The 14,454-nt window shown below is 32.9% G+C and overlaps 1 protein-coding gene and 1 pseudogene across 1 annotated transcript; one reads left to right on the plus strand and one right to left on the minus strand.

Moving 5' to 3' along the window:
* Positions 1 to 2,428: 2,428 nt before the first annotated feature.
* On the plus strand, positions 2,429 to 7,311 carry LOC125846029 (anthocyanidin-3-O-glucoside rhamnosyltransferase-like). The gene is made up of 3 exons (XM_049525494.1): positions 2,429 to 2,867; positions 5,777 to 5,893; positions 7,052 to 7,311. The coding sequence occupies exons 1-3, from the start codon at positions 2,429 to 2,431 to the stop codon at positions 7,309 to 7,311; spliced, it is 816 nt and encodes a 271-aa protein (XP_049381451.1).
* Positions 7,312 to 11,809: 4,498 nt separating this feature from the next.
* Positions 11,810 to 13,165, minus strand: LOC125844336 (beta-D-glucosyl crocetin beta-1,6-glucosyltransferase-like; annotated as a pseudogene).
* Positions 13,166 to 14,454: the final 1,289 nt, after the last annotated feature.

Below are 14,454 nucleotides of genomic sequence, written 5' to 3' on the forward strand. Positions count from 1 at the left end.
TTCAAAGTTGTTCAAGAGTCTTTATTGAACGTTCTAACTTTGTTTTAAGGTTCGAGTTTCAAGTTAAGTCAAGAGTTTAAAGTTGAGTTCATTTCTCAAAAGCTATTAGGGAACTAAGTATTCCTAAAGGAGTTTATAAATGTTTTTACATTTGAGTAAGAGGGGAACCATGTTTTCCAAAAGAGCCTTTGGGCTAAGTTTTAAGTAATTACCTCAACTAAAGCAAGATGTGTTTAAAGACACTTATGAGCCAAAGTATTTTTGGGAGTAGTATTAAGCACCAAATTGGGGACACGAGTTCATATTAACTCAACTCTCCATAAGAACCATGTGCCAACATGGGATTTGACGGGTCATACTTTTTAGATGATCACGTAAAGTTAAGCTAGTAGATCCACTAAGTTAAAGTAAGGTCCTATATCACGGCATGGTATAGGATGGTCCTTGGGCAACGTGAGGTAAAATGTTATATCACCACTAGGGCTCATAGTGGTGGTTATCGGTTAAGGAATCTCCCACTAAAGTTATATTACCTTTATATAAGTAAAGTTGAGTTTGTTATGGTTTTATCATTAACGAGCTAAATTGTTTACACTGTTTTGCAAGCTTTATATATTGCATGTGTCTTATTGCTTTATATATTGAGTTCAGTTATTCATGAGTCGAACAGAGCCAAGGTAAGTGTTCTCTTGCACTCTTTTCAAGCTTAAGCTGGGGTTTAGTTTTCCAGCTCGCATACTCGTACATTCCATGTATTGATGCCAGTTGTCCTGCATCTTATTATGATGAAGACGCAGGTACCCAGGATCAGCATCCAGCACGCTGTTGTTCCAGTTGAGTACTCCAGAGTCAGTGGTGAGCCTCCTTGCTTTCCGGAGGACTCAGTTGTTTTGTTCTCTTAGTTTTGTTTTATTAGGATGTTGCGGGGTCTGTCCCAACATCCATCTCAGTATTATAGAGGCTTCATAGACAGTCAGTCAGTTAGTGTTGAGTCTCTCATCTGTGTATATATAATATATTCTATTTTTGAGACTCGAGTTGCCTTTTGGCAGATTTTATCAGTTGGTTGTTTTATAACCTTTCATTGCATTGAGTTATGCTGTTGAGTTAAGTTTCCGCTGAGTTAAGAAAGTCAGGCCAAAGGTTCCCTTGGGGCCAGCAATGGTCTTCGAGTGCCAACCACGTCCAGGGTGTAGGCTCAGGGCGTGACAATTAATTATAGTCATTTTCCGATTACACTTTTTAAGACATTATATTTATTATATTCAAAGGATAATATATTCCCTCTGTCTCATTTTATATGTCACCTTTTTACTTTGCAATTGCATTAAGAAATGATGTAACTTAACCTTCTACCCTTATTTAATGTTTTCTTAAGTCAACTTTATTAATAAATAACAAGATTAATTAACTATTCTATCAAGGGTATAATAGGCAAAATATGGTAATTTATGCATAATTTTTATAAAATGACAAATATTGTGGCTCAACTATTTATAGAAAGGGATGATATATAAAATGAGACGGAGAGAGTAGTAAAATTATTCTTTTACTTAGAGTTTTTTGTTGGACGGTGGGAGTAATGTGAGCATTTATAGAAAGTCATAGGTTTTCGTATTTTTCACCTACATTGTTGTCATCACTTTTTGGGGAATTGAGTAATGTGTATTTTTCTATGAGCTTTTAATGTAAAAGTTGTAACGTATTTGTGTAGATGATTCCCTTTTGTCCTCATCTCTCTTATTTTTTAATAGTAAAGGAATAATTTTCAAATAGAAAAATCTTTTTGGCTAGAATGATATTTTAGTTATGTTATTTTATTATTTTAAATATTTTTATCCTTTTAACTTTAATATATTTTAACTAAAAAATGAAAAAAAAGATCAGTTTGTTTTAAAATAAAAAAAATATTGTAATTTTTTTAATTTTCTGGCCAAATTCTGGCCATTTAGCACTTTTCTTTTCAAATGCATCATCAAACTTTAAGAAAAAAAAGTCCATTTGTGCCATTGATTAAAAGTTTGATTCATTTATATCATTTTCGTTTGAGATAAAACTCATCTATGTCATTATTTGTTCATTGAAAATAAATCTGATGTTGCAAATTTATTCCGTATACATGGTTTGTTATGATTTGTTTACGTCGTTAAGTAAATCATTTTTAAAAGGGAAATGACTCAAATATGTCATCGAACTTTGAGAAAAAGGCTCACCTATGTCATTTTAGTTAACAAATAATGACATGTATGAGCCTTTTCTCAAACAGAAATGACATAGATGAGATAAATTTTGAACGAATGTCATAGATGAACATTTTCTCAAAGTTCGATATATATTTGAGTCTTTTCTCTTTAATAAATAAGCAAGCCAACTCCATAGAGATACGATCTCTCATTTCTCACCCTTCTTTCATTTCAAGATTTTGATCATGGCTAAACAAGTTACAGAGCTTCTTAGTACTTTGAGGGTACTGATGTTCCCATTTTTGGCTTATGGACACATCTCTCCATTTCTAAACGTAGCCAAGAAACTCGCGGATAGGGAATTCTTGATTTACCTCTGTTCTACGCCCATCAATCTCAAATATGCCAGCAAGAAAATCCCTGAAAAGTATGCTGATTCGATTCAGCTTGTCGAACTTCACTTACCAGAATTACCCGAACTTCCTCCTCATTACCATACTACCTATGATCTCCCACACCATCTCCATCACACCCTTCAAAAAGCCCTGAAAATGTCCAAACCAAACTTCTCAAAAATCTTGGAAAATTTGAAACCTGATTTGGTGATATATGACATATTGCAGCAATGGGCTGAACGTGTCGCGAATGAACACAACATTCCAGCAGTTAAGCTCCTAACTTCGGGTGCAACTGTGTTTTCGTATTTTACCATATCACTGAATAAACCAGGGGATGTATTCCCATTCCCTGAAATTTATCTCAGGAANCACATCTCTATGTTGAAAAAGTGCATAGGTGATCCTTCATTGATCCTACCGACTGAAAGTGTTAAGATCAAGGATAACTTATCTTGTGAGGAAGTGCCGGTTCAGATTTTAGATCGCCAAGTTCGTAGGTTGAGAACGAAAGATGTGGCGTCAGTCAAGGTCCTTTGGAGGAACCAATTTGTTGAGGAAGCCACTTGGGAAGCCGAAGAGGCATAAAGAAGAGATATCCGCATCTTTTTGAATCCGGAGGGAANTGGACAAATTTGCACCACAACCAAGAATTCTAAATCATCCGAGTACCGGAGGATTTATAAGTCATTGTGGTTGAAATTCAGTAATGGAAAGTATAGATTTTGGGGTTCCTATAATTGCCATGCCTATGCATCTTGAACAACCAATGAATGCGAGGTTGATTGTAGAATTAGGAGTTGCAGTGGAAATTGTAACATCTGGCAATGTGAAATAATTGAAGAGGCTTAGAATTGGAAATTTTCATTTTTGGAAAGGATTTATAAATCTGGAAATTTTTTGGCTAAGTATGGAAAAGGTGAGTTTTTGGCCAACTTTGATCAGTCGTAACTTCTAGCTCATGATGATTTAGAAGTATTTCCAGTTATGGTTGTATAGCCCTCGGAACGATCTTTCCAACGCCGCCGAGTTTGCTCAATTCCGAGTCCGTATGAGCGAGTTATGGCCATTGAAAGTTGGGCAGTTGACAAGGAAATCCGTCCGGGAATCATTAAGGGCATTTTGGTCTTTTCCCTAGCCTTTTATTTTGGTTATATAAATGTGTTAGGCTGATCATTTTGATCAGTTTTACCATTTTAAAAGAAGTGAGAGTGAGGGTTTTAAGAGAAGAAGAAGAGAAGAAGAGAAGAAGAGGAGATCATCGTGGATTTTCGTCGGGGGTGATCCCTAACAAGGTATGTGAGCTTTTAGTGTTGGGTGATCCTTTCCCCCACACACCTAACCCCTTTTATTCATTAAGAAAGGTTTGGTTATGTTGTTAAAGTTGTTTGTTGTTGTTGTTGGAATTATTGTGGGTTGTGGAACATGATTGGATTGTGTTTTTGAGTGGTATTCTATTGAATGTTGAGGGATATTATGTTTCTAAGTGATTGGGGCTGTAACCCTTGAGGTTAGAGGATTTAGAGTTGGAGACGTGAAGGAGAAAGTCGGGCAGCTTGCGAGGAGCACGTCCGCGTCGCGGACTTGTTCCCTCTGTGAACAAAAATCTTCTCCGCGTCGCGGACAGGACGCGGACTCCACTGTTTTCAGAATTTATGTTCGAAGATTTTCTTTAGTTTGGCTGTCCCAAATCATTCCTAAATCATTCCTAAACACCATGGGGTCCTTCCAAATACCAATCAAGTCCTTGAATCCATAATTAAATTCAAGAAAGTTAGGATCAAGTCAAGTGAAGTTAGAAGTCAAGTGGAGTTAGGACCAAGCTTAGAAGTTAAGCAAGTCAAAGCAAGTCTTTAAAGCTTTTCAAGAGTCGTTATTGAACGTCTTAACGTCGTATCAAGTTTCAAGTTGAGTTAAGAGTTTCAAGTCAAGTCAAAAGTAAAGAGTTTAAGTAAAGTAAGGAGTAAAGAGTCGAGTCCATTTCTCCAAAGTTATTAGGGAACTATGTACTTCCCAAAGAAGTTCTAAATGTTTTTACATTTAAGTAAGAAAGGAGCCATGTTTTCCAAAAGAGCCTTTGGGCTAAGTTTTGAGTAATCGTCTCAATCAAAGAAAGAAGTTATTTTAAAAGCATGAGCCAAAGTATTTTTGGGAGTAGTATTGAGCACCGAATTGGGGACACGAGTTCATATTAACTCAACTCTCCATAAGAACCATGCGCCAACATGGGACTTGACGTATCATTCTTTTTAGATGATCACGTAAGATTAGGCTAGTGGATCCACTAAGCAAAAGTAAGGTCCTATATCGATGGCAAGGTATAGGATGGTCCTTTGGCAACGTGAGGTAAAACGTTGTATCATCACTAAGGCTCGTAGTGGTGGTTGTCGGTTAAAGAACCTCCCACAAAAGCTGTATTATGTTTATAAAAGAAAAGTTGAGTTTGTTATCATTTTATCCTTAACGATCTAAGTTGTTTACACTCTTTTACAAGCTTTATATGTATGGCTCGTGTCTTATTGCTTTACTTTGAGTCCAGTTACGTATATGAGTCGTTCAGAGTCAAGGTAAGTGATCTCTTGTTCTCCTTTCAAGCTTAAGTTGTGGTTCAGCTTTTCCAGCTCACATATTCGTGCATTCCATGTACTGATGCCAGTTGACCTGCATCGTCTTATGATGCAGATACAGGTACCCCGGATCAGCATCCTGTACGTCGTTGATCCAGCTGAGCACTCCAGAGTCAGTGGTGAGCCTCCTTGCATTCCGGAGGACTCAATTATTTTGTGTACTTAGTTTTGTTCTATTAGGATGTGCGGGGTCTGTCCCCACATCCATCTCAGTATATTAGAGGCTTCAATAGACAGTCAGACAGTCAGTCAGTCAGTTAGTTTTGAGTCTCTCATCCATGTATATGTATATATGTGTAAATATTCTATTTTGAGACTCGAGTTGCCCTTTGGGCCATATTTTTATTAGTTAAGTTGTTTATGTCTTTGCATGACGTTGAGTTATTCTGTTGAGTTAGGTTTCCGCTGAGTTAAGAAAGCCAGGCCAAGGGTTCGCCTGGGGCCAGCAATGGTCTCTAGGTGCCGGTCCCGCCCAGGGTGTAGGCTCGGGGCGTGACAGAAATTGTAAGAGATGATGATGGGAAAATTCACCGAGGAGAAATCGCAGAAATTCTTAAATGTGTCGTAACAGGGGAAACAGGGGAAAATTTGAGGGCTAAAGTGAGAGATATCAGCAAGAATTTGAAATCTGTAAGAGGTGAAGAGATGGATGCTGCTGCTCAGGAGCTAATTCAACTTTGTAGGAATAGTAATAAGTGCAAATAATGTGGTATGTTGTAATTCAATTAACAAAATAATATTGTATGTGAGGTGCTTTTGTTTGTCTTCAAAATATATTGAGAAAAATAATAAGATTCTCAAATATGACTTTCTTTAGCTTTGTGAACTATTAGTTGTCTCTCTTCCTATTCGAATTATCAGTATCTATGTATTAAAACGCATTTCAAGTTGATTAGGTCAACTCTGAGTTGTTCTTAATCATCTACTCAACTAGATGTGTTTTAACATATATATGGTGATAATTCAAATAGAAAAATAGAACAGTCGACAATAGTTCAGATAGGATAAGAGAACATGTACTAGTTAGAATGTGAAACTGCGAAGTTCAGATATATGTTTGACCATTATTTCTTTAGCTTTCGTTATAAATTCTCAAGTCCATATCATTTTTCTCTTGTAGCGATTAAAATGTAACTCATGTGTCTCATTTTATATGAGTTAGATTGATTTGACTCAAAGTTGAAGAAAGAAAGGAAGATTTTTTTAAATTTATGGTCCAAAATGAGTAACAGATATTTGTGTGACAATGAATCATTCATTAAGGGTAAAATGTGTATTTTAAAGTTCAATTGTTACTTAATATGAAAATGTGTCATTCTTTTTGGGACTGATTAAAAATAAAGTAAGTCATATAAAGTTGGAACAAGGAGAGTAGTATTTTCTCTCTCTTCTTACTACCAACTAAAGTTTCTCCTTAAAATTAGAAAAGAAAATATGGATGATAATTATTTTCTACTTCCATAGGTTTTGCTTTATTTTTTTGTTACATCATTGTTTTTTTCTTTCATATTTATTTTAGTCAATTTCATAGAGTCTGACCTTTTCTTCCCCTCTAATACCAAAGTTATAGAATACACTAATTTGCTTTTACAGAATTCATTTTGGTACATATATGATTTATTTATTAATGACATTTTGGTAAAATATTAAATTTCGTTGATTAAATTTGATAATGAATATTAATTTTGTTTCAATCAAATGTATACAAATTTATTAATGATTATGGACCGATAGATAACAGTGTGAAATTATAAAATTGGTAATGCAAGCAAATGTATATCTATTAGATGAATACATACCAATGAATATGAACCTCAATTTATAAAAATGTATACATATTTGTTAGGTGAATACGAACTAATGAATGCGAGGTTGATTGTAGAATTAGGAGTTGCAGTGGAAATTATAAGAGATGATGATGGGAATATTCACAGAGGAGAAATCACAGAAACTCTTAAAGATGTCATAACAGGGGAAACAGGGGAAATTTTGAGGGGCAAAGTGAGAGATATCAGCAAGAATTTGAAATCTATAAGAGAGGAAGAGATGGATACTGCTGCTGAAGAGCTAATTCAACTTTGTAGGAATAGTAATAAGTACAAATAATGTGGTATGTTGTGATTCAATTAACAAAATAATATTGTATGTGAGGTGCTTTGTTTGTCTTCAAAATATATGGAGGTTGAAATAATGAAAAAAAAAATGAATAGGATGCAACTTATAAATTGATCCTACAATTCTACATTCTCGAAATATGACTTTGTTTAGTTTTTACATGAATTATCACCATCTATATATTAAAACACATTTGAAGTTGATTAGGCCAACTATCAGTTTTTTCTTTTTTCGTGATTGAACTATCACTATCTACTCAACTAGGTGTGTTTTAACACATATATGATAATAGTTTTGGTAGAAAAATGAATAAGGGAACATTTGGTAGTTGCTGTGTTAAACCTACGTAAAAATGACGATTCAAATGTGTTTTTGATCATTATCTCTATAGCTTTCAATATGAATTCTCAAGTCCTGTGTTATCTTATACAGAGGCGGACCCACCTTTGAGGGTGTGGGTGCACGTGCACTCGTTCACTTCGGAATTATTTTGTGTATATACGTGTATATTCTTAAATAAGGATTATATAATTAAATGTGCACGGTAAAACATATAAGTTGAGTTGGTGTAGTGGTCCAACACCTAGTCGTTGTGCTTCTTAGCAACTCGTGTTTCCCGAGTTCAAGATTCGAACTAGCAATCTTAAAGTATACACTAAAGGTATTAAAAAAGCTCAAGTGAGATTCGAACAAGCAATATCAAAGTATACACTCGATTATGTTAGATTTTTTAAATTTATAGTCATACATTTTCGTTGAAGTGTCGGTGCTTCGACTAACCCACATCCGCCTTTAGCAATGCCTCCGTCGTCTTCTAATCCTAGATTCATCTCTGATCTTATAGTGGTTAATCATTATACATCTAAAAGTAGCTACACCGTATACGTACGCATTGAATTATGAATTAAAAATTAAAATACGATCAATAAGTTAGTATTGTGGTACATCCTTAATATAACTTAAAGAATAAAACTATGATATTGTATTTAGTCAAACGTTATGCATTGATCTTCTCTTCTCTCTAATGTTGGTTTACACTATATTTATGAATTGTCATTGTCGTTGTCAAAGAAAATATGTTGCATTTGCCATTATAAATCAAATAATTTACCAAGCTCTCACGCACCAACAAATGAACACAATACCTAGCCTTCAAAAATAAAATAAAATACTGTGAATTAAATAGGAGAAATTCTGTGATTGTGTCCGGTCTGTGAGTTGATTTCTTCATGTGCCTTCTCTTTTTTCATTTCAAAGTGTCTTCACTGCTTAAAAAAATATATTGCTTATCTTGGCTGATCCTTTTCTGAAATTTCTCTTGGTTTACCATAGCATCAATGTCGGTGTTCTTGTTGCTCGCTCACTAGGTGTTTGAATCGATTTGCTAGTTATTCACTTTCCAGAACCTCTGTTAGGCGTCTTTTGATCGATACGAAGCTAAAAAAAAATGATTTAAGGAATTAATGTATCGAAGTTCGAATAGTCATTTCTCTGTATTGATTCTTCTTGTGTTTTCCATATATTTTTTTTAGAGAGGTTGCTAGTTATGACATTGTTTTTTTTTCTTTTTTTTTAGTCACTAACTTGGAAAATTCGATCTGCTTTCTTCTTCCATTTACAAAACGATATTTTTGACGATTCGAAAACTTGTACTCCATGGTTGTTTGTGTTACCTACTATCGAGTTGATGATATTTTCGATGTGATACATATGTTCCTATTCGATCCCATGATTTGGCCGAGTCAAAGTTTTTTGTAGATTTGCATCTAATGTTGGCGTTTTCTTGCTATTCTACTTGTGTTTCATCCGTTATTTCGCTTTTCTAACCGGCTGCTTGATGACGTCGAGTCCATGCTATTTCATTTATATTGTGTTCAAGCATCAATGGGCTGCATTTAAGTTCAACCCCATTTAAAGTTGCCATTCATGTACCTAGATTTCCAGTTCAGCCAAATAGTTATAGTGTTTCATATTATTATGACCATAGTTTAGTTCTACATATTTATAGAATATTTTTGTGGTCTTACTGCCTCATATGTGGTTTTGAATCAAGTTTTTATCTTCCAACTATTCAAATTCTAGTCGAAAATGCTTATGTTCGCTAGTTGAGTTGGTACAAAAATCTGAATTTTGTTTATTTTCCAGATCTGAACCTTTTGTTAGGATTTAGTCATTAAGGTTATTTGGAGCATGATCTCTTTGGTGTTAATTTTTCATTGTTTGACATGAGGATTCTTCAATCCCAATATAAGTTCATGTTGCTTTGTTGGTTCATATTGTGTGTACACTCTTAACAGTTCATTTGATTACATGCCAATTTGAGGATATATATACGTGAAAATAGAGAACGGACCGGGGCTAATTAGAATTTGTTCATAATTTGCATGATTATATGTATCTACAGTGTTTGGTTTACACCTTAGTTTTGATTGCTTTGTTTGAATGACACATGTGGCATAGTTTATTCTTTTTTTTAAAAAAGTTAGTAGTATTTGTGAATGTGTATCAAAAGTCAAGATAACTTTTGTCCATTTCTTCTCATCGGGGCGAGTAATTAGCCAAGTTTAGATTAGTCCTTAATATTTTATTATGGTTTTGTCGTGCTAAGTTATTAGTTATCTTAATGGTCATTTTATTTTATAGAAACATGTTGGAATTTTCTGATCCCGTTACTAATATGATCTTATTTGTCTTTGTATGTAAAATATGTTCGAATCCGCGAAGGACACCCATTCTGAATTAATCACTTAACTAAATTATTCGTCTTTTACTTCACTTAAATAATAAATAAATAATTTCACAAAAATACCTCACTTAAATAATAGGTCAATATTTCCCTTTTCCCTTTTAAAAACGATTCTAACTATAAAAATTGTTCAATTCAAATTAAGTTAAATGAATTTAGCCAAATAATTAATTGTCGGATAACCACATTAGTGGGCATTTTAGGTGCTTTTAAAACCTTCCTACAATGTTAATAAGAACCTCTAACCCTTTTCAAGTTTTCACTAGATTCCTGTTTTAATCTTGTGAAAATGAATAGTTTTCTTGATTTTTCTCAAAAATTAAGTGGCGACTCTTAAAACCGGTCTAAAATATATTTTCTTAATAAAACAACGATCATAATAATAATATAACACAACTAATTTTAACAAATTAAAAATATTAAAAAGGATTATAGTAAAGCAGTATCACAATGTCAATAAATATTTATTTTAGAATTTGTTTTCATATAAAAAATTATTATACTGGTAAAATATGTAATAATGTTTGCACCTAATTAATATTACAAAGGTAAAGTTTATTAGGATTATATTTCCGTTATAAAGATTTATGAGTCGTTTGGTGTGAGGTATAAGGAATAATAATTCATGGATAACATACATGATTATTTTATTCTATATTTTGGTTTGAGATATTAGGTAGTCCATAAAATATTTATCCCACAATTTATATCATAGTGATTAAATAAATTATCTCACATACATGATGAAATAACTTATCTTGAATAATTATCTCGAAATAACTTATTTCAACCAAAAGGCCCTCTCTCAATTAACTAAAAGAGCTATAAAAAAAAGTTATCACATACAAAATTTTGACTCTATAATCTTTCTTGAGCAAATTACATGGCAAACATACTCGAACTCTATCAAAGAGAAACAAATTGTGTTGACTCAGAAAATAAATAAGATAATTTTAAAATTAATTTTAAAGTAAGAAATTAGAATTTCTCACCTAGTTCAAATAAGAAACACCTAAATAAAAGTAAAATAATTTTCAAACCTCTCTAATGATCATTTCTTAAGAAACGTGTAAAAGAATAGAGTTATAATTTAAAACGGACCTAGTAGTAGAAGTTGTCTTAGAATTGTTATCCGTCTCTTTCATGCTTCTTTTTCTCCTTGAAGTCTTGAACCTTCACCTCATAAAGAGAAAAAAAAAATTAATATTTCTTAAGAGACGTATAAAAAAAGGATAAATAATGTAAGACAAATAGAGTATTAGAAATTGTCTTACAATTCTTATCTATCTCTTTCATGCTTCTAATTCTACTTAAACCTTCACCTCATAAAGAGAAAAAAAAACAAGAAAAAATATTGATAAACAAGAATTAAACTTCATTGCACTTACATCCGAGTTAATATCTTAAAAAGTCATTAAACTATGACAAATTATCTAAGAAAGTCACTAAACTTTATTTTGTATCAATGACTTTTCTAGAAAATTTTTCATAGTTCACTAACCTTATAAGATATTAACTCCAGGCATCTTGATGACATTAGAAATATTCAAATAAAAAAATACATGAATAAGAGTAGAATGATTTTAAAATCCTTTTAATCAATATTTCTTCAAAGATGTGTAAAATAAGTGATTGAATATACTATATATATTTTTCTCATTATTTCAACGTCATCATATTCCAAAGATCAACTAGAACAAGAAACAACTCACACACAATATAATTGAATTATAACATATGACACTATTTCAACCTAGCACTATTCTTAAAAAAATTGATTATCTCTTCAGCAGCAACATCCATTTCTTCACCTCTTGTAGATTTTAAATTCTTGCTAATATCTCTCATTTTGCCCCTCAATTTTTCCCCTGTTTTCTCTGTTATGACATTTTTAATAGTTTTCGCGATTTCTCCTTTGTAAATTTTCCCATCATCATCTCTAACAATCTCCACCGCAACTCCCAATTCTACGATCAACCTAGCATTCATTGGTTGATAAAGATGCATAGGCATGGCAATTATAGGAACCCCGAAATCTATACTTTCCATTACTGAATTCCAACCACAATGACTTATAAATCCTCCCGTACTTGTATGATTTAGAATTCTTAGTTGTGGTGCGAATTTGTCCAAAACTTTTCCCCTTTCTCCAATTCTTTCAAGTAAACCTTTTGGTAAAGCATCTTCGAGATTTTTCTCTTCCCCTTTTGGAAATCTTACAACCCATATGAAATTAACATTACTTAACTCCAACCCGAAAGCTACTTCTTCCATATCTTCTTTTGACAAGAACTACTCACTCCCAAAGGAGACAAAAACAGTTGAATTCTCATCTTTTGTTCCTAGCCAATCCATGAGCTCCATGTCGTCCGCGTCATTAGTGATTGGATCTTGGACTGGTGGACCAACTGGAACAATTTTCATATTGCTCAATTCAGAAAGAAAATCTATGTATTTGGCCTCTATAGTTCTAGAGGTACATATAAGCGCGATTTGTATATATCCATCCACTAAACGTTCTTCATCATCGGGTTCTTGATCTTTAGCAGATTTTTCCAACATTTCACCCAATTTTACTTGTTCAATTTTCCTGAGATAAATATCAGGGAAAGGGAATTCAACTCCTGGTTTCTTTACTAAGTTGACAAAATACGAAGTCACAGCTGCACTGAAAGTTAGTAGCCTCACTGCTGGAATGTTGTGTTCATTCGCGACGTGTTCAGCCCATTGCTGCATTATGTCATAAATCACCAAATCAGGTTTCAGATTTTGCAAGATTTTTGAGAAGTTTGGTTTGGACATTTTCAGGGCCTTTTTAAGGGTGTGATTGAGATGGGGTGGGAGACCATTAGTTGTATGGTAATGAGGAGGAAGTTCGGGTAATTCTGGTAAGTGAAGTTCGATAAGGTGAATCAAATCAGCATACATTTCAGGGATTTTGTTGATGGTGGATTTGAGATTAATCGGAGTAGAACATAGGTAAATCAAGAATCCCCTGTCCGCGAGTTTCTTGGCTACGCTTAGAAATGGCGAAATGTGTCCATAAGCTAACCATGGGAACATAAGTAACCTCAAAGTAGTAGTAACTTGTGTTCCCATGATCAAGTTCTTGTTTGTGGAGTTTGGTGTCATTGAAAACCTTATTTATTGAAAATACAAGAGAGATGACAACAAAACGGGATCGTTAGACGTGTAAAAAAGAAACATGATGAATGACTTAAGACAGACAGAGTAATAAAAGTTGTTTTACAATTCCTATCCATCTTTTTCATGCTTCTTTTTCTACTCGAATTGTCACCTCATAAAGAGAAAAATAAAACAAAATGAAAAATTACAAGAATTATATATACTTCATTGGACTTGCATCTTGACGACATTAGAAAAATCCAAAAAAGAAATACATAAACAAGAGTGAAATAATTGTAAAAACTCTTTTAATTAATATTTCTTAAGAGACGTATAAAAAAGAAATACGACGAATAAAGAGAAATAAAGTAGGAGACGTTGTCTTACAATTATTATTCATCTGTTGTAGAGTCTTTTAATAATGGGTAAAAAGTTCAATCAACATTTCTAGGAATATTCATATCTTTTAAAAATACTTTAGATATGATTAAATACGCCTATTTCTTTTTCTATACACTAAATGACCACTCAATATTAAATCTCATCATCCATTTGATTCCATAAATGGATCTTAATCAACTATCGCCGAGAAAGCTATCTGAAACATTTAGATTTCCTTTTTAGCTAAAGTCTAAAAATTAAATATTAATAGGTGTTGGTCCACTTAGGTTTTGCTACTGGGGTGTGCAAAAATTGAATCGATCGATAAATCGAATCGAAAAAAGTGTTGGTTTATTGTTATTGGGTTACGATTATTTAATGGTTTTATAAAAAAAATTATTGGGTTATCGGCATAGGTTCAATATTGGTTTTTTAATATTGGGTTATTGGGTTAACCGATAACCCATTAAAAATATAATAATTTACTATTTTAATTTATAGTCATACATAAATATCAAACAAAAATAATAATATACTCACTATATATTAGACTATAACTATAAAGATCCTACACAATTAAAACTACTTAACTCTACTCTCGCATTTACCCTTTAGGTTTTAGTATTACTTTACACTTTGTTTGGATACAATGGTTGTTACGTTTTGACCTAAAAAAAATCGTTTACGAACAGTGGCACAAAATGAATATTGAAGCAACGTGGATATGATGCAGGCTTATGTGTTGCGGGTTGAAAATATAAAATTTCAATTTGTGAAATTCATATTTACATGGCATATAAAATAATTCTATTTTTTATGTTAAATTTATTTTGATAATAAATTAGAAAAAAAAAACATAATGTGTTTTTGATAATTTATTA

The sequence above is a fragment of the Solanum stenotomum genome, chromosome 11 (genome assembly GCF_019186545.1).
Source record: "Solanum stenotomum isolate F172 chromosome 11, ASM1918654v1, whole genome shotgun sequence".
Taxonomy (NCBI): Eukaryota; Viridiplantae; Streptophyta; class Magnoliopsida; order Solanales; family Solanaceae; genus Solanum; species Solanum stenotomum.

Bases quoted from the DNA above. Each gene is read 5' to 3' on its own strand.
- LOC125846029 (XM_049525494.1), top strand. From the start codon at position 2,429: ATGGCTAAACAAGTTACAGAGCTTCTTAGTACTTTGAGGGTACTGATG. The intron at 2,868-5,776 runs GTGCAACTGTGT...GTGTCGTAACAG, and splicing joins AGTTAAGCTCCTAACTTCGG to GGGAAACAGGGGAAAATTTG. The intron at 5,894-7,051 runs GTAATAAGTGCA...CATATTTGTTAG, and splicing joins AATTCAACTTTGTAGGAATA to GTGAATACGAACTAATGAAT.